At 48.0% G+C, this 22,565-nt stretch overlaps 2 protein-coding genes across 26 annotated transcripts in view; one reads left to right on the top strand and one right to left on the bottom strand.

Moving 5' to 3' along the window:
• The window catches only part of VRK3 (VRK serine/threonine kinase 3), a 37,193-nt gene extending 35,744 nt beyond the window's left edge, over positions 1–1,449 (bottom strand). For 8 of the 12 annotated variants that reach the window (XM_049108873.1, XM_049108851.1, XM_049108865.1 and 5 more), the window contains exons 1-2: positions 1,286–1,449; positions 23–85 (exon numbers count right to left, since the gene is read on the bottom strand). The gene's annotated coding sequence lies outside the window, so the exon portion shown is untranslated. Of the gene's footprint in view, positions 1–22; positions 86–988; positions 1,046–1,195 lie in introns of those variants that run through there. The other 4 variants (XM_049108852.1, XM_049108855.1, XM_049108871.1 and 1 more) reach the window with 4 other exon arrangements.
• Positions 1,001–17,078, top strand: ZNF473 (zinc finger protein 473). Of its 14 annotated transcripts, none has more exons than XM_025424177.3 (8): positions 1,001–1,138; positions 1,653–1,995; positions 4,378–4,461; positions 5,188–5,279; positions 5,385–5,434; positions 8,523–8,649; positions 10,713–10,802; positions 12,004–17,078. In XM_025424177.3, exons 5-8 carry the CDS (start codon positions 5,414–5,416, stop codon positions 14,403–14,405), a joined length of 2,640 nt encoding a protein of 879 aa, XP_025279962.3. In that variant the 5' UTR covers positions 1,001–1,138; positions 1,653–1,995; positions 4,378–4,461; positions 5,188–5,279; positions 5,385–5,413; the 3' UTR covers positions 14,406–17,078. The 14 variants fall into 14 exon arrangements, with proteins under 14 accessions (XP_025279962.3, XP_025279958.3, XP_025279956.3 ...); XM_025424173.3 differs by having other exon boundaries at positions 4,255–4,461; positions 5,188–5,262; XM_025424171.3 differs by having other exon boundaries at positions 4,255–4,461.
• Positions 17,079–22,565: the final 5,487 nt, after the last annotated feature.

Genomic DNA, 22,565 nt, shown 5'->3' with positions numbered 1-22,565 from the left:
CACGTCCCTGAAGAGCTGGTACCTTTATGGGGTCACAGTCTGGCCCTCAGATTCACTGGGCTGGCAACTCCATCTTAACAGTGTCCTGTAAGTAAATAAAAGTAGAGAGGTCGACTCAGGCTCACTTCACATATAAGTGGACGATGATGGTTAGTGTTTATTGATCATTGGCGAGGTAGCCAACATGTGCTAAGTTCATTCATCCATTCAGGAATGGATGTGTGCTAACTGAATTCCTAATATGTGCTAACCACGAGGGATTTAGCAGTGAAGGAAACAAACAGGCTCTTGATCTGAGAAAGCTCACAATCTAGTGGCAAAAAAGGAAATTAATAAGCAAATGTGCTGAGTGAAGTAAGTCAGTCGGAGAAGGACAAACATTATATGTTCTCATTCATTTGGGGAATATAAATAATAGTCAAAGGGAATATAAGAGAAGGGAGAAGAAATGTGTGGGAAATATCAGAAAGGGAGACAGAACGTAAAGACTGCTAACTCTGGGAAACGAACTAGGGGTGGTAGAAGGGGAGGAGGGCGGGGGGTGGGAGTGAATGGGTGACGGGCACTGGGGGTTATTCTGTATGTTAGTAAATTGAACATCAATAAAAAAAATAAATTAAAAAAAATAAGCAAATGTGCAATTGTTCAATAGATCAGATGGAAAGAGTGCTATAGTCAACGCTCAATAAATATGGATGGAAGAAGGGATCTCAGAGTGAAGTCATATGGCTAGGACTTAAACCCAAGACCATAACATTCAGGTGTCTTTATCATTTACTCACCCACTTATTTATTCAACAAATATTTATTGAACATCTGCTCTGTGTTTAGAATTGCGTCCCTCCTAGAATGTTCTCAGCCACAGCACAGCAAAAGGGACAGGTGTCTAGGTGGCCAGGATTCGCCCAGGCCCCGCCCACCAAAGAAACCAGGGATGACGTAGTGCCAAGGAGGGGCACCTGTCAAGCTCCCCACTAGTTCCGCCCACCTCCGTCGTAGTCACGACCACCGAGAGCCAAGAGTGGCTTGGAGGGGTCGCAAGGGCAGCTCGGTTATCCCGGCGACCAGAAGATTCTTTCATCGAGAACCCAGCCCCCGGGAACTCTGTCTCCCACAAATGATCGTGCTGACATCACAGGTACCAGGACTGGACTATGGTCAGTGGATCGGGAGACCTCTCTCTACTCCACCTCACCTTCCCCTCACCTCCGGACTTGGTGAGCGGGGTGAGGAGCCACAGGTCTGAGGCCAAATTCTCCAACTCTTTCCCGGGAGTAGGACTCACCTTCTTAGTTGTCCCGCGCAAACTTCCGGGAGGCAGAAAACCTGCGCGCGCATTCCCCATCCGGAGGGAGGACAGCGCCCGCGCAGGCGCAGCTGACCTCCAGACTGCCCTCCTCCTGTGCGGGAGAGGGATTATTTCCTCATCACCCACCCCTATTCCACCCACTCTTGGAAGTTTCCTCGTTCTACTGCGCATGTGCCATCTTGGAGCCAATCGTAAGGAGGGATGAACTACGGGGCATCTCTCCGCCTATTAGAGAGAGGTCATATTATCATTTTCCTGCCTCAACCCCGCCCCTTACTTCCAAGCGTCTTTTCAGGAACTTCCTTCTCAAAACGTTTCCATGGCAACCCTCCGTCTCTTTCAGGTTGGGCATGCTGATTAGGTTGTTGTTCAACAGGGTAAAAAACTGGACTACAATACCCACACGCCACCTGGTCCCGAGTTTGCGTCTACTCTATTTCCCAGGGTGCTCAGCGGAACCTCTAAGGCCGAAGAAGCAGGCGGAGATAGGAACACAAGGGAAGGAGCCCGCACAGTCTTCTGGGAAACGAAGTCCGCCGGCTGGCGCGGAGGCTCCTGGGTGGAGTAGCTTGAGGAAATTCACGCGGCGCCGGAAGTGATTAAGAGGCGCGAGTGTGAGGAGTTGGGTCTGCGTCTCCCTCGGGGCTGGAGTCGCGTCTGTTAACCCGGCGGACGGCAGTCTTCAGGTGAAGAGATGCCGAGGCTGGGGATCTCTTGAGTACTCCGAGGGTTTGGCGGCTCGGTCCTTCGCGAGGGGTGACGGAATGCTCACGGGGCGATTTCGGCAAAGGGCGCGCCGTCTTGGGCGGTGGGTGTCTGGGTGGGGTTGAAGTGTCTCTGTTCCGAGCCCGTTCTGGGCCGAGCTCTCGCAGAAACGGTTTACAGCCCTCACCGGAGCCCGTGAAAGGAGCGGTGATATTTTATTTCACCTTTTAGAGAGGAGTCTGAGGCCGAAGTTGAAACGGGCAGATGACGAGGGATGAATGAATGAATGAATGAATGGATGGATGGGAGTTCTTCAGGAGGTCCAAGTATTTCGCGTCTGAGCGCCTCGTGTCTGCTGCTTTTCTTCCTGTGAACTCCGCAGCAGCGCCTAGTGCAGCTCCTCGCTTTTATCGGCTCCCTCGGCACCAGGAGCATCAAGGGAATCACAATTTTTCGGAGTTTGGGAAGTTAATAGGCTCCTTATTTCATAGTTAGGCAACACCTCAGAGGGATCTGGGGCAGTTCTTGGAAATCTATTACTGTGTGTGAATAAATAGTCACACTGTACGTAGACTGTGGCAGTTCGTTCAGTCCAGTTTTACTGTCAGTTTATGAATAAAGTTCTGGCTTTCAGAGCTTTTTTGTTTTTGTTTTTAGAATTACAGATATGGGACTGTGGATCTGTTTCATTTGTTTCGCTTTGTACATGTGGGAACCAGGCGCAGAGAGTGTGAATGATCTGGCCGTGGACCCATGCTTAGAAGAAGCAAGACTTCCCCACTGCAGGGCCCAAGATTTTTCAGTCCTGTAATTGTTTGGCTCAGGTCATTCTGACAGGCTGGGTGGACTTGAGCTTCACGGGGGGACTCCAGTTTCTTCTGTCCTAGGTCTTAGTGTGTATAGATATGGACAGAATGTGATGTGAAAACTGTAGACAGAGGTCTCAAACTCAGATGTCTCTGAGAGTCAGGCAGATAAGGTAAAGGAGAGAACCCACCTGGGAAGGGCTGTGGGGCTTCAGGGAGCACTTGCCCATCTAAGGGGGAGGGAGTGTTAGCTTTAAATTGGCACTAACAGCTCAGTGGGCCAAATCCTAGGATTTTTCATTAACTGGAAATTGAAATTTTAAGCAAAATTTCCCAACTTTCAAGTTTGGAACTACTTAAAGTAATTTTCTTTTAAAACCTCCTATCTTCCAGCCCTATGGGGGAAAAAAAAATCTGTGGACCAAATTATACTCTGTCATGTGAGGAAAATCACTATTGAGTAAATGTTAGCACTTACAAGTCTACCACATTGTCTTATCAAAATCTAGAAAGCTGAAGCTATTTTTTTTCCGTAAATTTGGTGTCCAAACCTGACTAGAACTGCTAAGAGTTATAACCTTCAATTATCCTACCTAGAATGAATATTTATATCCTTCACTCTAGAAATATCGAGGTGTTCAGTTACAAAATGCTGCCAATCCCACACTGCATGGTGATTTTAATGAAATATAATGTATATATGGTATCTCACCATTTTAAAAATCTGAAAATTTCTGAATTTCAAGACACATCTGGCCCCAGAGGCTTAAGCATTATGGACCTGTCATTAGGTCATCCTGCTGCTTTGTGATGGGAGTGTTTTCATGACTCCATAGATACGGCAATGGCTACTGATCTGTGAAAAGCTGTATGGCACTGTGTTTTGTATATTATGGGTCATGAAAATAATTCAGTGGGCAGTGGCCATATTTTTTTTTAATGGAGTAAAACAAATTAGAATAGAAAAGATCCCGGTACATCCTACTTTGTATGATTTAGTGTTATTTCATGAAGCTTTGCTTAGTTACATGTGAGAATGAGTAGTAACAGTATATACTGTCTTTGTTGCTGTGGGTCATGGTTTAAAAAAAAGTTGGAGAAATCTTGCTGTTGTAGAAATAGAAAGTGTTGGAGGCCAACTCGCCTGGACTCAGATCCTAGATATGGTATCAGAAATCCCAGAAGCATCATTCCAGGGGTACAATTAGACATTATGTTCTGTCAGCAAACCTTGAAAAGTATCTACTGTGCTGTAGTAGTGAGCAGAACAGAAGGTCTCCAGACCTGAAATGCCACCTCTTCCAAACATGTATCTACTGCCTATAACAAGTGCCAAGAACGGTTCTGAAGATACTTGTAGGCTCTGAAGCACAGGGTAAAGGAGGGGCTGGGGTAGTTTCAATAAATACCAAATTGTTACTGTGATTCCTGCAGGGAGACTTGCGTCCTGCCTGATCTTCCTACTTCCTGACGTTTTGGGGGCTCCTCCAGGATGGCCAGGGAGTCTGCCCTTGGCCGAAGGGAGATTTTGCCCCAGCTCCCTTGTCCCCCCTGCAGCCCTGCCAGCCCGGAATGTGGAGAGAAGGAGAAGGAGCTTAAATGAGACCGTCAGCTGCTGGGCCCTAGTCGGCTATGACCAAGGTGAGTTGAGGGCCCCTCTCTCCTGCTCGGTCATCCCCAGAGCCTGCACAGCTGGCCTGCCTTTATTTTATTTATTTTTTATTTTTTAAAGATTTTATTTATTCATGAGAGACAGAGAAAGGCAGATGGGGAAGCAGGCTCCACGCAGGGAGCCCAATGTGGGACTCGATCCTGGGACTCTGGGATCACGCCCTGAGCCAAAGGCAGATGCTCAACCAGAGCCACCCAGGTGTCCCCCCCCCCCTTTTTTTTTTAAGATTTTATTTATTTATTCATGAGAGACACACACACACACACACACACACACACACACAGAGGCAGAAACACAGGCAGAGGGAGATTGGCCTGCCTTTATTCTGGGCTCTTTGTCTTCTGGTGATCCTCTCATTATACTGTCGCTCCCCTGCTCAGGACCCTTCCGGGAATCCTTACTGCTTATAGGATAAAATCTACATTTCTCAGCACAATCCTGTATGATCTGAGTCCCACCCCCTTCCACAGCATCTTCTCTGTTTCTGGACACAACCAAAACTTCCCTTCTTGGCCTGGTGGTAAGATGTTACACTGTGCTTTCCAGATTCATAGCCTTTGCTCAGGTTCCACCCCCTGGCCAGAATACCCTACCTGCCATTCCTGGCTATTAAGGCTTACACAGCCTTTAAAACCCAGCTCAATCCCTCCACCTTCTCTGAGCAGTCTGCTCTTCCCTGCTCTGCTCTCCCACAGCACCCCCTGCTGCCTCCACCATAGCACAGATCACCTGGATGCGTTGTTCCTGCCCTGTTAGCCTCACCAGACAAGGTGCTTCTTGGGTACAGGTACTGATTGCGACTCACCTCTGGGCCCCCAGGAACTTTCATAGGCCTGGTACATAGGAGTTCTTTTTTTGTTTGTTTGTTTGTTTGTTTGTTTTTTTTACATAGGAGTTCTTAAAGTGTTGCTTGAGTGATGAATGAAAACCTTCCTCTACCTGGTAAGTATCTTCTTTTTTCTTTTTCTTCTTTTTTTTAAAGATTTGAGAGAAGAGCGAGAAAGCATGGAGTAGAGGAGGGGCAAAGAGAGTGGGGGAAGCAGGTGGGGCTCGATCCCAGGACCCCGAGATCATGACCTGAGCTGAAGGCAGACACCTAGCCGACTCAGCTACCTAGGCGCCTCTGGTTAATTTCTTCTTATCCTTAATGACCCAACTTGAATATCTCACTGGACCAGGAAGCTTCCCCTGACTCCCAAGGCAATGTTTTCACGCCCTTTCGCCGCAGCCCCAGATACCACTCTCTGTTACAGACTTGTCTCCTTATGCTCCCTACCAGCATCCTTGAATGTCTCCTCCAGGCCAAGGACTGAGTCTGCTGCCTCTGTGCCTCCAGCATCCCTAGAGGGGTCTGGCACACAGGAGAAATGACTGTTGAATTAATGAATGCATGCTCTACCTTGTCAGTGTCCAGTATAAAACTCTCTGTAGTTCCCCAGTGCCCTACAGATCAAATCCAGAGTCTTCCCACACCATCCACAACTGTTTCCAGGGGTGCTGTCCAGGAAAGTTGAGGAGTCCAGGAAAGGAAGCTTCTTGGGACTCTAATCTGGCTCCTGCTGAAAAAACCTCTTTGGCTAACCCCTTCCGACAGGGTATGGACAGCAGCAGTTTCAACCAGAACTAACGGATGCTCGGCTCATGATTCAGTAGAGCACATAACCAAAAAGTCCAGAGGAGGTGCTGGCTTGATCTGCCAGTTCACACAGTGTATTCAAGACCCAGTTTACCATCCCCATCTCTCAGCCACACTACCTATTATCTCCATCCTTATCCCGAAACAGATGCCAGAACTGCATACCCCCTCCCCGCTCCCCCCCGGGCCTCCTGTAGGTAAGCTTTGTTCTAGGTGCTGTATCTACATGCTGGGGAATCAGCTGATGGAGGCTAGAAATCTGAGGTCAAGGTGTCATCAGGGCACCTTCCTTTTGGAGGCTGTGGGGTAAAATCCATTCCATGCCTCTTGTAGCTTCTAGAAGTCCCTGTGTTCCTTGACTTGTGGTCACATCCTTCTGACCTGTTTCTGCCATCACATTGCCTCCTCCCTCTGACTCCTTATGCCTCTTATAAGGATATTCAGGGACACCTGGGTGGCTCAGTGGCTGAGTGTTTGCCTTCAGCTCAGGTTGTGATCCTGGGGTCCTGGCATTGAATCCTACATCAGGCTCCCTGCTCAGCAAGGAAGCCTGCTTCTCCCTCTGCCTATGTCTCTACTTCTCTCTGTGTCTCTTATGAATAAATAAATAAAATCTTAAAGAAAAAAAAAAGGGATCCCTGGGTGGCGCAGCGGTTTGGCACCTGCCTTTGGCCCAGGGCGTGATCCTGGAGACCCGGGATCAAATCCCACGTCGGGCTCCCGGTGCATGGAGCCTGCTTCTCCCTCTGCCTGTGTCTCTGCCTCTCTCTCTCTCTCTATGTGACTATCATAAATAAATAAAAAATTTAAAAAAAAAAAAGATTGGTCATGACAATTAGGGGAGAACCTCCCTATCTCAGGATCCTTAGCTTGCCACACCTGTAAAGTCCCTTTTGTCATATGAGGTAGCAGTCATGGGTTAGATTAAAAATATTCATATTGGGGTGTCTGGGTGGCTCTACTGGTGAAGTGTCTGCCTTTGGTTCAGATCATGATCCTGGGGTCCTGGGATGGAGCCCTATGTTGGGCTCCCTGCTCAGTGGGGAGTCTGCTTTTCCCTCTCTGTCTCCCCTCTGCTTGTGCTCTCTCTCAAATAAATAAAAATCCTTAAAAACCCCAAAACTCGAAAAACCTTCATACCATGTCAGCCCAGTGCAGGGCTCTTTGGATTCTGATTCAAACAAGCCAGCCATAAAAACATACTGTTGAACCTAGAGTGGTCAAATCACAGAGTCAGAGACAAAAGTAGAATGGTGGTACCAGGGGCTAGGACAGGAATGGAGGGGAGACAGTGTTTCAAGGGGACAGTTTCAGTTTGGCAAGATGAATAGAGTGTTTAATGCCCCTGGATGAAGTGGCATTTTCTTTTTTTTTTTTCTTTCCACAATTAAAAAAAAGGGAAAAAACAAAACAAAACACCATTTAGTTGTCAAACGAATCTGCATCCAGACTTTGAATTTGGTCTAGGTATTCAGTGATTAAGGAGTTCTGTGCTAAGTATTGAAGTATTTACAGGTGAAATCAGATGCTGCCTGGACTTTTGAAATATTTTGTCCTCCTGCCCCCACAAAAACTTTTTTTTTTTTTTTTTTTTTTAGAAACTATTTTTTTTTTAAGTTTTATTTATTTATGATAGTCACAGAGAGAGAGAGAGAGAGAGAGGCAGAGACATAGGCAGAGGGAGAAGCAGGCTCCATGCAACAGGAGCCTGACGTGGGATTTGATCCCGGGTCTCCAGGATCGCGCCCTGGGCCAAAGGCAGGCGCCAAACCGCTGCGCCACCCAGGGATCCCTGCCCCCACAAAAACTTTTAACAAACAAAATAGACCAGGGTTAACAGGGGTTGAAGTTGGGTGATGGATACATGGCGGTCTGTTACGTGTAAATCTCTACTTCTGTACGTGTTTGAAAATCTCCATAATAAAAACAAAATCTTGAATGAACACTCAAAAGCAAAAGCCACAATAAGCAGATTTCAGGAACAGAGAGATGTCCTGCCTGTATGGCCCTGAGGGGACTTCACGTCCCCTCTACAAGACTCCATGTCTTACCTATAAAATATGGGGATGCTGGGGTGCCTGGGTGGCTCAGTCAGTTGAGCGTCTGTCTGCCTTCGACTCAAGTCATGGTCCTTGCCCAGAGGGCAGTCTTCTTCTCCCTCTCCCTCTGCTGGTCCCCCTGCTTATGTGCATGCTCTCTCTGCCAAATAAATAAATAAAATCTTAAAAAAAAAAAAAAAAAAAGTAGGGATGCCCGGTCTCTTATGTCTCAGGGTTCCCAGGAGATGATTTTTGTCAAAAGGCTGGTACATTGAGAGCGGAGGTGCATGGAATGAGTCATTGGGTCCCTCCTTGACCCCAGTCCCAGTGTCACTGACAGTGTGTTATGTTTCAGGAACTTGTAATCCTCAGGGATGTAGCCATGGACTTCACCTTGGAGGACTGGGAGCATCTGGGGCTGGACCAGGGGGACCTATTCTGGGACACAGCACTGGACAACTACCAGAACCTTTTCCTGCTGAGTGAGTGTCCTCTCCAACCTGGGCAGTGAGCAGAGCAATGGCTCCTGAATGCCAGAGAAACCAGTAGGATGTGTGGCCCAGCAGTGCTCACACCTCGGGGATACCAGCAATGCCTAGTGACCTTTCTGATTGTCAGCCCTTGGCAGTGGGGGCATGCGCCTGGCATCTCGTGGGTGAAGCCCAGGGTTGCTGCCACACATCTTGGAATGAAAGGACAGCCCCTTCCAAAGGGGATTATCCAACCCCAAATGTCAGTAGAGCCAACGTTAAGAAACTCCCATTACCTTCCACCTGCCGCTCTGGCCTCAGCACTTGCCTCTTTGTCCTTGTAGAGCTGACACTCAGAGTCTTCGGTTTGCCTTCCCCTCCTCTGCCTAGAAGCCTTGTCCCCTCCCTGCCCCCAGGACAGCCTGTGAGCACAGCCTCCTCTGTCTCCTGCCCAGCTCGCCCACCACCCCTGCACTTTCTAACTGCTCATTTGATACTCAGTCTCCTGAGGCTGGGAGGGGGGCTCCCTGAGGAGGGGAGCTTTGCATTGGTGCTGCTCCCCGGTAAATCCCCAGTGTTAGGAACAGATGGTACAAGCGGTGGCTCAGTAAACGAAGGAGTAGGTGAGCCAGGAGCCAGGTCTCATGCTGGGTCAGCGCTTAGACCTGTTCTTCAAAGCTGCAGTCACCCCACAAGGAAGTCTGACTCCCTGTTTTGTTGGCCCTTCTGAAATCAAGGCCCAAAGAGGGGACGTCACCTTCCCTGCTATGTTGAGGTCCCCAGAAGCACCCTGTGTTTGGTGTTTTATGAGGAGGACTTGTAGGACTCAGCATATATTCATATTCATGGCCAGGACATATTACGGAGAAAGGACACAGCACAGGCAGCAGAGGGGAAACCAGGCCACCTTCCAGAGCTGTCTCCCTGTGGAGTCACACAGGATATGTAACGAGGTGACAACACTCATTAGAGACTCAGCACCCATAGTTTTTATTGGGGACCAGTCACATAGATGCACTTTGCTGGGAACTTACCAGAATTCTAGACTCCCAGCAGGAAAGCAGGTGTGCAGCATAACCATTGAGGCACAGGGGGCCCCTCTTCTTGGTTCAGAAATGCTGACATTTCCTCAGATCCAGGTTCCCAGACACCAGCCAAGGGCCAGCCTCACAGATTTTCTCTTAACTCTGCTCAGTGTGTATTATAGGAGCAGTTTTGGGAGGCTCAGCCCTCCGTGTCTTTTCTATTTTTAAACTACAGCTCAAAGTAAATGTACGTTTCCCTTGATTCCCTGCACATGTGTGTGTACGTGTGCAGCATATCAGCAGCATACCTATGCGTGTATATATATCCGAGTAGCGTGTTAGCTTCCTATGGCTGCTGTTACAAATGCCACCAGCACAGCAGCTTCAAACAATGTGCTTATTCTCATATAGTCGTGGAGATCAGAAGTGTGGAACAGGTCTAACTGGTCTAAAATCAGGATGTTGGCAGGGCTCGTTCCTTCTGATGGCTCCAGGGAAGAGTGTTTCTTTGCCCTTTTTCAGCTTTAGAGGCATCTGCATTGCTTGGCTCATGGTCTTTTCATTTTCAAGTCAGAGGGGCACTTTTCCTCTATTGTAGCACAGAGTCTCCAGTATTATGACTCTGCTACCTTCCTTGAGCAGTTTACAGAGGGCAGGGTACAGGGCTGATTGGGCTGTGGGAGCTCGGCATGCTCTATGACAGGGCCCAGCCGGGGAGGCCTAGGGTCAGATGGGCTCCCTGTGTGAATGTGTGAGCCACGGATGGCAGGGTAAGTGTGATCCTCTCTACCTGGCGAATTGCTCATTCCTCAAGAGCTGTTATAAGTCCTTTATGTCCCCAGCCCTGGTGTCTCAGCTCTGATCACCCTGGATTGTGAGTGTCTGGGTCCCTCTCCTCCATGGGACTGAGAACCCTGCAGGGAAGGTGTCCTCAGAATTGTCCAGTGCAGCATCTGGCCCTCAGGAGGAGTACGCTGAATAAAGCATTGGATAAGCAGCTGGCTGGCCCTCCATGTCCTGGTTGGTGACAGTGCTCTTCTCTACCTGCAGACCCCTCCAAACCCAAACTGACCTCTTGTCCGGATGGCGGGGAAAAGCTGGAGGTTCTGGTGAGAGCAAGCACAGAATCAGAGTGCCCTGGTGAGTGGGCAGGGAGGGGGGCGGGCAGTGGGCTTGTAGGACATGGCCCTTTGTGTGCCGTCTATCTTTGGAACTTCCATCCAGACCCAGAACGTTTACCCAGACATCTTGACCCTGGACCTGATGAGCTTCATTCTTCTATGTGCTGGCTTCTGTTCCCTTGTCCTGGCAGGGGTTGGGACCCTTCCTCTGCTGGGCTGTCTTGTCTCTGTCTGCATCTGTGTCTGGCAGGCAGCTGTTTAGGTGCCTTTCCTCTGTCCCCTCTTCAGTCCTTTCACACTGAGCAAGAGGTGGCCTTCCATGCTTTGGGTCCATCTCTCCACCTTCCTGCCTTGTACCCCTTGAATACTGCAAATCCCTGGTCTCTCTTACCCCTCTTTGTACAGGTCATCCCACAGGGGACAACAGATGGCTACATCTGTGAATAACTCAAACCCAGGCTGAAATGTAGCCAAGAATGTTTGTTCTGGTCTCTCCTAGGCCACGGTTCCTCCAGGGGAAGCAGGTTAGGCAATGAGGGTGTCACACTGGTTGAGATGTACCCAGTGGGAGAAGGCAGAGGCAGGGACCGCCTTTGGGGCACAGGAGGCTTTTCTCAGGGTCAGATCATGATCACGAGAAGGCCCGCTGAATGAGAGACCACATAGCAGTGGCTGCATGGCTCCATCTTGGCCTCCACCATCCCTTGAGAGCTCAGGAACATGGACCTCTGTAGCCTCCTGTGAGGTTCACCAGTGTTTGTGCATAGGTGACCAGTCCAGAGTCCTGGCACCTCAACAACATAGTCTCTGTTTCCAAGCATGTGTAGCCGTGCCTCTACTATCTAAATATGTCCTCCAGTGATAATAACCATACTGAATTATCATTTATCTCTCTTTCCATGTGGAACATTGCCCTTCTCCAGGAAGTGGGCTATATGTAGCTGGTGGGGGTGATGGTAGAGAGTATCTGCTGAGAGGCTCATCATCCCTGCAGAACCTGTGTGGCTGCCCAGTTCCCTCTTAACTGCCCTGCAAATGGGCTCTTTGTGATGCCAGTTCCAGCTGGATCACCACTTTGGCCCCTCCTCCTCCATCCCCTTGAGGGACAAGCTTACCAACGAGCCATCACCCGTTCTCCCTCTTGTCTGTGTTGTCATCCTGCAGCTCCTGATATTTTATCCTGGGGAACGGGAGACATCCATACTTTCCTTCTCTTGCAGACACAGCTGGGGCCAAGACCTGTCCTCTGGCAGAAGACTACTTAGAAGGACTCTCCCAAGAGGTCACAGAGACATTGTCCAAGGATGACCTTCAGAATTCCAGTTGGGGGAAAGCCTGTGTAGGTGAGAGTTGGTTAGATAGTCTGCTAGGAGATTCAGAAAATCTTCTGAGGTCTGACATCATTACCAACAAGGAGAGTCCTACAGAATGCAGGAGTCATGAACTCAAAACAGACCTTGGGCCAGAGTTCCTCTTTTCCACAGGAGAGGATTCTGGGATGTACAATCTTTCTGAAAAGAGCCCTGCACTGGCTACATCTCAGGAACATGAGAGTGACCTTGGCTGTGTCTTAGATCAGAACCAGCAAGAGGGCATCCAAGAGGGGGAGAAATTGTATAAATGTAGTGAATGTGGGAAGAGCTTCAGCCAGAGTTACCATCTTATCCAGCACTGGATTCTTCATACTAGAGAGAAACCCAGTGTGTGTCAAGAGTACAAGGAGGGTTTCAGCCAGAGTTCTTGCCTCTTGGCACCTCTGACAACTCACACAGGCTACAGATCCTTTGTGTGTGCCAAGTGCGGGAAAACTTTCGCTCAGAACATGCACCTTGTACAGCATCAGAAAATTCACACCAGGGAAAAACCATGTAAGAATCAAGATAGTGACCAGCCATCGGTTGTCGGCCTACAGCCTGCTGAGCACCAGAAAACCCATACGGGTGGTCAGTCCCACAGATGTAATGAGTGTGGCAAGAGTTTCAGCCAAACCTTTCATCTTACTCAGCATCAGAAGACCCATACCCAGAAGCTCTACGAATGTGCCAAATGCAAGGTGACCTTCAACCTCAGGAAATACCTCCTCCAACACCAGAAAATCCATTCCACAGACCCTCCCTCTGAGCATCAGGAATGCAGGAAGGCTTTCAGGCAGAGCTTGCTGCTTATCAAACACCAGTCTGTTCACACTGGAGAAAAGCCTTACAAATGTGATCAGTGTGGGAAACCCTTCAGGAATATCTCAACCCTAAAGATCCACCAGCGGGTTCACAGTGGAGAGAAGCCTTACAAATGCAATGAGTGTGGGAAAGCCTTCTACCGGAATACTCACCTTAATGAACATCAGAGGATTCACACTGGCTATCGGCCCTACAAATGTCACAAATGCATCAAGAGTTTTAGCCGGCCCTCCCACCTGGTTCGACACCAGTCTATCCATGCCATAGAAAAGCCCTACAGCTGTACCAAATGCAAGGAAACTTTCAGCTGCAATGAACACCTCGTCCAGCACCAGAAAATGCACACTGTGGAGACCCCTTATGAATGCCAGGAGTGTGGTGAGCGCTTCATCTGCAGCTCCACACTAAATTGCCACCAGACTGTTCACACCAGAGAAAAACAAGGACTTAGTGAGAGCGGGAGGATCTTGAATCAGGACTCAGAGCAGAGTGAGCAACTGAGGATCAGTGAGAAGCACTTTAAGTGTAACAAATGCGAGAAAACCTTTAGCTGCAGCAAATACCTGGCTCAGCATGAGAGGGTTCACACCAGGGTGAAGCCCTTCGAGTGTAAGCAGTGTGGAAAAGCCTTTAGCCAGAGTACACAGCTCATTCGCCATCAGAGCATCCACTCTGGGGTGAGGCCATATGAATGTGGGGACTGTGGGAAGGCCTTTGTTCACAGTACTTCCCTCACTAAACATCAGTCTATCCACCAGAGCGAACACCCTTTTAAAAGTAATGAATGTGGAAAGACCTTCAGCCAAAGTGCACATCTCTCAGAATATCGATTAATTCACACTGCAGAGAAACTCTTTCAGTGTAATATATGTGACAAATCCTTTGCCCATAGTAACTGCCTTACTCAGCATCAGAGAATTCATGCTGGAAAGAAGTTCTTTGAGTGTAACGAATGTGGAAAGTCATTCCGTCAGAGCTCATGCCTTTCTAAGCATCAGAGAGGTCACACCGGTGAGAAACCTCACAAATGCAGTGACTGTGGGAAAACCTTCAGCGTGGGTGCTCAACTCATTCAACACCAGAGAGTTCATACCGGAGAAAAGCCTTATGTTTGTCAGGAATGTGGGAAAGCCTTCACCCAGAGCTCGTGCCTTTCTGTTCACCAGCGAGTTCACACTGGGGAGAGGCCTTATGTTTGTCAGGAATGTGGGAAAGCCTTCAGCCAAAGCTCGTGCCTTTCTGTTCACCAGAGAATTCACACTGGGGAGAAGCCTTATGTATGTGCTGAATGTGGGAAAGCCTTTGCCCAGAAAGCAAATCTGATGCAGCATGAGAGAATTCACACTGGGGAGAAACCTTATGTCTGCAGGGTGTGTGGGAAAGCCTTTGGGCTCAGTGCCCATCTCAGTCAACACCAGAGAATTCACACCCAAGAAAAACTGTAGCAATGTCAGCCTTGTCAGCCCTTTGCTGTAGGTCTCAGCAGAAATCGGCAAGTTCATACTTAGAGGTAATAAGGAGTTACGTAGAAGTAACAAGTAGCAATACTATCTGCTTCTGAGTGGCAGCAAAGTCCCAGATATTTGAACATAGTTCATCTAAAGTTGAAATTGTTGAAAGTCCTAAAGTTGAAATTGTCACATTGTAAGCTCCTTCCCCCCAAATAAATACACTCCTTATCCTTAAAAAATGGTAAGAAAACTTGCACATAAGTCTTATGAAAACACAGTCGTTGAGAAGCCATGTAACATGGGAATTCAGAGGTAGATCCGAGCTAGTCAGCTGAGTTAAATCTCGGCTCTGACACATGCTACCTGAGTGATCCAGGGAGAGTCATGGGACCTCCTAGGGCCTCTGCATCCTCATCTGTAAAATGGGCACAAGATGATTACCTACCTCAGAAGGCTGCTGTGAGGATAAATAGATATAAAGAAGCACTTAGAACTGAGTGCCCAGCACACAGTATGTACGCACCAAATGTGAGCTACAAATACTCGTGAGATACAACAAATATATTTAAAAGAAGGGAAGAATTAGTAATCCTCTATTTATTGCAGTTAATGTTCTTGCTAGTACTATGTGGTGACTTTCATTTCTTATTAAAGATTTTATTTGTTTATTTGAGAGAGCAAAAGAGAGCATGAGCAGGGGTGAGGGGCAGAGAGAGTGAGGAAGAAGCAGACTCCTCACTGAGCAGGGAGCCCGACATGGGGCTCAATCCCAGGACCCTGAGAGCATGACCTGAGCTGAAGGTAGATGCCAACTGACTGAGCCACTCAGGTGCCCCTCATTTTTCTTTAAAAAGACTTTAAAATCTATACCCAATGTGAGGCTCCAACTCACCATGCGAAGACCAAGAGTCACATGCTCTTCTGACTGAGCCAGCCAGGCGCCTCTGTGTCACTTTCATTTTTTAAATAGTTTTTTAAAAAAGATTTTGAGAGAAAGTGAGTGGGAGAGGGAAAGAGAATCTGAAGCAGACTGTGTGTGAAGCCAGAGCCTGATGCAGGGCTTTATCTCATGACCTTAAGATCACAACCCGAACTGAAACCAAGAGGCAGATGCTCAACTGACAGCCAGCCAGGTGCCCCGCATAGCTCTCATTTTTAAAGTTTTCTCCAAAATGCCCCTGGCTAAATTTGGTTCCCCAAACCCAGCACCCTGCTCTTTTTTTTTTTTTTTTAAAGAATCTAGCCTTTTCCTTCCCCTCTGCTGTGTCATATTTTCTTAATTAACCCACAGAAGCAAGATTAGCACCAAATAGCAGGAACTTTCCACTCCTGTCAAAACCTCACTCAAAAGGACATTCTCCCACATACACATGCTACTTCTTCCCATAATCCCCTTCCCTCATTTAAAGTTGGTTATTCAGTATGAGAGCCAGTTTGCTGTGGAAGTTAATGGTACTAGAAGCAGTGGGATTCAGTTGGGAAAGCTGCATTGTATATTGCTACATGGTTCACAGATGATGTGCTTGATGGTGAAGATTGTGGTTATGTGGAAATGACTGCTAGAATGTTCTTTATGTACCCTTTGTCCCAGCCACTCACCAGGCACTTTGCCAGGCTCCAGGATAGGGAATACCAACACAGTAAGCCACACCCTTGCCTTGAACCTTCTGGAATCAAAGGGGAATGGATGTTTCCATTTCCACAGAGAAGTACTGTTCGTTTGCAAGTCACATTTTATTTTATTTTTTTAAAAGATCTTATTTATTCATGAGAATACACAGAGAGGAGAGAGAGAGAGAGGCAGAGACACAGGCAGAGGGAGAAGCAGGCTCCATGCAGGGAGCCCGACGTGGGACTCGATCCTGGGTCTCCAGGATCACACCCTGGGCTGTAGGTGGCGCTAAACCGCTGCGCCATCGGGGCTGCCCTACAAGTGGCATTTTAAAATGCCCCATTCCTTCATGTCACAGCAAGTTCTGGGACTGTGGAGGATTGCTGGAGAGCCCAGGGAGGACACCATTCTTCCTGTTGGTGCCCTTAAGTCAACTCTTCACCTTTGGCCAAGCCTGTTCTACAGTGGAGACCCCTCATGGAACCGCACGATCAGCTCCCTCTTGATGGTGCCTGCTCAGCTCTGGGTTTCACACCCACCAAGTGACCAGTCATGTTTCCTGAAGCACAAACAATCTATTGAAGACACTAACCCTCCTGATATCTTTCATATTTCTGGTGCTAAAATGCTTAGGAGTATGTGCTCTTGCGCTTTTTAAGCCTTGTACCTTAAGTTCTGCTGGTTGATTTTGTTGTTGTAACTGGGAACAGATTGGCTGAGCACTAGGCTTATGCCACAGTGGGGAGCATATTGGTTTCCAAATGGCCAAAATACCGAACTCCCTGCACGTGGTCCCTGCCCTCAGATTGCTGTGTAGTGTGGGCAACAGGCCTGTTCTGTACCGTAGGGGCAGCACAGAGGCAGGAGCTCCGAACCAATGAGTGTGTTCAACAAGAGTTTTGACACCACAGATCGAGGCCAGAGGCCTTGTAGAAAGTTGGCAGCCATGGTGGGGGCAGACTCTGTAACTACCAACCTGTGTTGCTGTGGGCCAATGTGGAAATGCCTTTATGTGTGTGTGTGTTGGTTCTCTGATTAAAGTTTTGAGTCTGTAAGCACTGGTTGGTTCTTTCAGCCTGGTGCCACATACCTGGCCAGGTGCTGGGCACACAGAGGCCCCTGTTCCTGCCAAGTGCTCACATTCTGGAGGAGGAGGGCTATAACGGTGAAAACTAGCCCATGAGAGGGGATGATTATATCTGCCTTACCAAAGTGTGGGTGGGGCATGGACACCCGGGAGCCATACAACTTCATCAGGTCCACAGATATATCATCGAACAACACTTCATTCTAAGGTGATCCTGACTGAGGAGAAAGCATGGACACTGTTGTTCGCTCTTTAGTTACAAAGACATTGCCTCAGGCTCAGGCAATCACAGTAGCTAGAAATGAATATTACCTTCCTCATGGTATTTAGTTCCTTTCTCCCCCTTCTTCCTTGACTAACAAGAAATACTAGTGTCCCACTCATGGCAGTAGTAGAAAGTCCTTAAACCTATTTAGGGGCACCTAAGTGGCTCAGTTAAGTGCTTGACTCTTGATTTTGGCTCAGGTCATGACCTCGGGGTCCTGAGCCCCACATTGGGCTTCACACTCAGCAGGGAGTCTGCTCGGGATTCTCTCTGCCCCTCCCCCCACTCATGCTTGCTCTTAAATCAATCTTAAAAAAATTAATTGATTAGGGGCACCTGAGTGGCTCAGTTAAGCATCCCACTCTTGATCTCAGTTCAGGTCTTGATCTCAGGTTGTGAGTTTGGGCCCTGCATTTTAGTTACTTAAATAAATAAATAGATTTAAGTTAAAAAGTGAGCTATTTAAAGGGAAATGCATGGCACACATCCATAGCAAAAAATTTGCAGTGCACTATAACTGAACGAGGTGGGAACACTGAATTGGCTAAGGCCTCGCATCCTGCCAGCAGATAACTTAGCATGTCAGGGTGGACCAGATAAATGCTGTGATGACACAATTAAGTGTCAAACCTCAGTGGCTGAACACAAGTTTATTTTGCTCACTCATGCTACATGTCCACTGTGGGTTGGCAGGGGTGAGGTGTGGTAGGGAGTGATCAGGGCTGGATCTCTATCCAACAGAGAGACCAGGGTTTCCATTTTGAGTCCATTGATCCTCCTGGTCACCTCAATGAGGAAGTGGCTTTAACACCCTACATCTCCCTGTGTCCTCTTCCAGGCAGAGCAAGACTCCAGCTTTGCACCCGGGGGTAGACAATGCTATCAAAAAAGTGCAAAGTTTTTGCTGCATTTACTCTTACAGCAAACTTTCATTCATGGCATGTGATACTGGTTGTCCACTCACAGTTATGGGTGAAAGGTATAAGGGGTGTGGATTGAAATTAGTGGGTCAGGAGAATCCTGGTGCAGGCAGCTGGGAGCTTGGGTGGGCATCTTGTAGCTGCTCTACAAAAACCCAAGCAGGTGACATGCGGACGCCTGATGTCGAAAAGATAGTACTCTAAGAAAACTGACTTAGACACCTACTTTATACAACCTATCCTACTTTATAAAACATGAACGTGGATGCACCCCCTGCCTCCACTGAGCCCCACCCCCAGGGTGCCACTGAATGGCCTGCAGACCTCTTCTGGAGGAGCTTTCCAAAGCCGCCTTGAAATAAACAAGCCTTCTGATGCGATCCCAGGCAGGGTAGATCCACCAAGATCTGAGCAACCAGCAGAGATCTCTCTGCCAAGGGGACTTCCCGGGAGGCTGGGAAGTACAGCACTCTTGAAAGAAGTAGCTCTCCAGCTTGTGCCACCATGACTGAAATGGCCACAATGTCCCTTGCCCTTCGTGCACACTGGGTTACGAGATAAAAGCTGTTGGCACTGCTGGTGACCGTGAACGTCTCTCTCTTCTGAGATCCACCCTTCACCTCCCCAACAGCCCTGCCATCTCTCGGGGATGCATGTAGTTCTGCATCCCCCTTACATCCCATCTCCCATTCTAGGCAAAGACTATATGGCCCAGTTTGGCTGAACAGCATTCCCATCTCTAGCCATTGTGATTGGTTCAGAAATGGGCCTGACCTAAGCTGGGCAAAGCACAGTGAATCTCAGGACCTCTACTAAGGGGCAAAGATGTTTTCTCCTTCCTGCTGGTCACGAGCAAAAGAATGCATGGAGCTGTCGTTGGCACAGCCACCTCGAGCTGCTAGGGACAGTAGTGGTTTAAACAGTGCCCAGAATTCATGCTCATCCAGAAACACAGAAGGTGGCCTTGTTTGGAAATAATTAAAGGATTGAGATGACATTATTCCAGGATTAGGGTGAGCCCTAAATCCAACCACTGGTATCCTTACAAGAGGAAGGGCCACAGAGAGACAAGGCCACATGAGGATGGAGACTGAGAAGGAGGTGATGTGGCCATGAGCCAAAGAACAGTGGAAGCCACCAGAAGCTGGAAGAGGCAAGGAAGAAGTGTCCCATAGAGCCTTTGGAAGGAGCACTGCTCTGCCTACATGTTTACTTTGGACCTCTGGCTTCCAGAATCGACAGCATAAATTTCTCTTGTTTTAAGCCACCAAGTTTGTGGTACTTTGTTACAGCAGCCCTAGGAAACTAATACAGGGACTCAGTCTTAGATGAATCAATACTTCAAAAACTAATGGAAGCAGGACGTACCTTGGTGATACTGTTGAGCTCCTGGATCAAACCTTACCTGAGCACATTCACTTTGGACTTTGAAGTTGGCCAAAGCCCATGACGCTCCCGTGTTGTTTAAGCCAGGTGGAGGTGGGTTTTATATTCATCCCAGCCAAAGAATTCCTGGCTGATACTGGTTTAATTTACCACCTCATTCCTCAGTCAGAAAACCATGTTAATACCTCAAGTGAGGGAGACGTTAATGAATCCATTCTCACTGAGGTTTCCAAACTGATTCCTTGCAAGCTTTGGTGCCATTCTAACTACACAGAGAAGACCTCCTAACTCAGTAGGCCCCCCCCCAGTGGCTGGAAGGCATCACAGTTGAGATTACTGGTCTCACTCTAGACCCAAAGCGTTGCTTGAGTGCCCCCAATGGGTGTAGCCCCTTTAATGAAAACCATCTGAGTTTTGTGAGCGTCCTGCTCTGAATGCACATGAAAATGATCATGCACTTTCTTCCTTGTGGGATCCTCACGTCTTAAGGAGATACCATGATCCCAAGTCTAAGGTTCAGAGAGGAAAGACACAAACACCAAACAAGGGGCAGAGCTTCAGCATCTTACCCCATACTTCCCACCATGCTACCATTTCTGGCCCTGCCACAGGTGGCTCAGTGGGCAAGCCAATGTTGAAGCTTTATGGTCAGAAGCCATAGATTTCAGTTCACGCCCTTAGTGATAAATCACTAAGATGAGTTACCTCTGATGTCACTGAGACCAGTGGGATGGGAGAGAAAATCCTATCGACATGCAGGTTTTCTGAATTTCTTATCCCAGTGGTTCAATGCGGCAATATTATCAATGAGGTCAGGGGTTGCAAACCTAAATTTCAGCCATTGGAGCATGGGCCCTGCTCAGAGTCATCCTTCTATCCACCCTTCCAGTTTGCCACTTTCAACTAAGGTAGAAGAATCAGTGCAAAAGAAACAAAACAGTCCGACGGCTCCAAAAAGCTGAAGAATTACCCTCTGACCTGGCAATTCCACTCCAGGGTATCCACCCAAGAGGAATGAAAATGTGTCCACAAATGTTCATAACAGCATTATTCCTAATAACCCAAAGGTAGAAATAATCCAAGTGTCTCCTCACAGATGAATAAACAAAATGTGGCACGTCCACACAATGGAATGTTACTTGGCCTTAGAAGAAAATTCTGACACACACTACAACATGGATGAAGCTTGAAGATATTATACCAAGGGCACTCAGCCAGCAAGAAAAGAACAAATACCAAATGATTCCACTTATATGAGGTACCTAGAGTAGTTAAATTCAGAGAGACAGGATGAAGAATGCAGTTGCTGAAGAATGGGTGGATGGGAGCAACTGATAGCTAATGGGCCTGGGCTTCTGAGGTGATAAAAATTTTCTAAAAATTGGCGATAGTTGTGCGTATTTGGGAATATACTAAAAGATCATTTAATTGCATACATTAAATGAGTAAATTGTACAGTATGTGAATTATATCTCAAGAAAACTTTATTTTTTTAAGATTCTATTTTTAAGCCCAAGATGGGGCTCGAACTCACAACCCCGAGATCAAGAGTCAAACACTCCACCAACTGAGCAGGCCAGGAGTCCTTCAATAAAACTTTTTTTAAAAGGATAAATGTGATAATAAAAATAGTCAGCTACAGGAGAGATAAGGTGGTAAAACCCAAACCCACGAGGCTGACTCAAGGATGGGAGTTGCAGCAGCAACCCAGCTCCCTCATAGCTCAGAACTGGGGACCCCTTGTCAGAGCAATGCCCCAGCTAAGGGGCTAAGCAAAGACTGGGGCTAAGCAATGCCCCAGTCCTTCCTCATGAAAGACTGGAACTCAATCCCCCACTCTGTGCACACCAAAACCAGGCCTCAAGACATCGTGCTAAGCTGCCTCGTCCATCAGCCCAGCCAGAGCCCCCGTGGGACCTGCTCCAGCCCCACCCATGTGCTGCTGGGGGGATTGCAGCTCGGATTTGTGTCCAAATCAGCCCTGCATAGTTTCAACCAAGCTTAGAGGTAGTTTTGCATTTCATGAGCTCTCAGACACCGATGACACCCACCCAATCAAATCCAACCCAGGCTCGCATAGAGAGAGAAGAAATCTGTGCCAAGGGAGGTAGCGTGGCGTGCCCGCCGTATGAGACTCCTGGGGCTCCCACAAACCCAGGGGGCTGAAAACAACTGAAATTTACTGTCTGCCACAGTTCTAGAGCAGGGAAACCCAAAATCCAGGTGCTGGTAGGGCTGTGATCCCTCTGAACACCCTAGAGGAAGAGTCTCCACTTGTACCTTCGGGATTGGAATTTATGAAGGTGACCAAATGCCAGCACAGAGAGGGTAATGCCACTGAGGAAGGATTTATTTCTTACATTTCATGAGAGAAGAGGGCATGCCACCTCACATAGGGCTACACGAGGAGGTCCCAGTGTCAACTGAGGGCAGGAAAGCCAAGTCCAGTTTCCATAGAAAAAGCAAGGAAGAGCACAGCTCAGGTCTGATCAATCTGGATGATTCCAGGGCTGATCCCCAATGGCCTGGTACGTGGCCCTGGGATGACTTAGGGCGGGGGACGTTGTGGCTTGGTGGCTGGAAGTATCAGCTCCAGATGGGTTGATTTTCACTATCTCTGAGAATGGGCTGGCTCTGGGAGAGGCTATATATATATATATGTATTTTTTTTTTCAATCCAGAGCACTGGAGATCACAATGAGTAAGAGCAAGAGGCCTATTATCTCCTAATTGAAAGACCAGTGTCTTTTTGGCCTATTAGGAGCTGAGGAACTGGACTGATAAACATCAGAGTGACCAGCAACCCTTTAAAAGTAACAACCCAGTGGCATCTAGTACACTCACAGTGCTGTGTGACCATCACCCTGACCTAGATCTGAGATTT

The sequence above is a fragment of the Canis lupus genome, chromosome 1 (genome assembly GCF_003254725.2).
Source record: "Canis lupus dingo isolate Sandy chromosome 1, ASM325472v2, whole genome shotgun sequence".
In the NCBI taxonomy this organism is placed as follows: domain Eukaryota; kingdom Metazoa; phylum Chordata; class Mammalia; order Carnivora; family Canidae; genus Canis; species Canis lupus.
The sequence above is the reverse complement of the archived record's forward strand: the minus strand, read 5'-3'. Positions and strand labels throughout refer to the sequence as shown.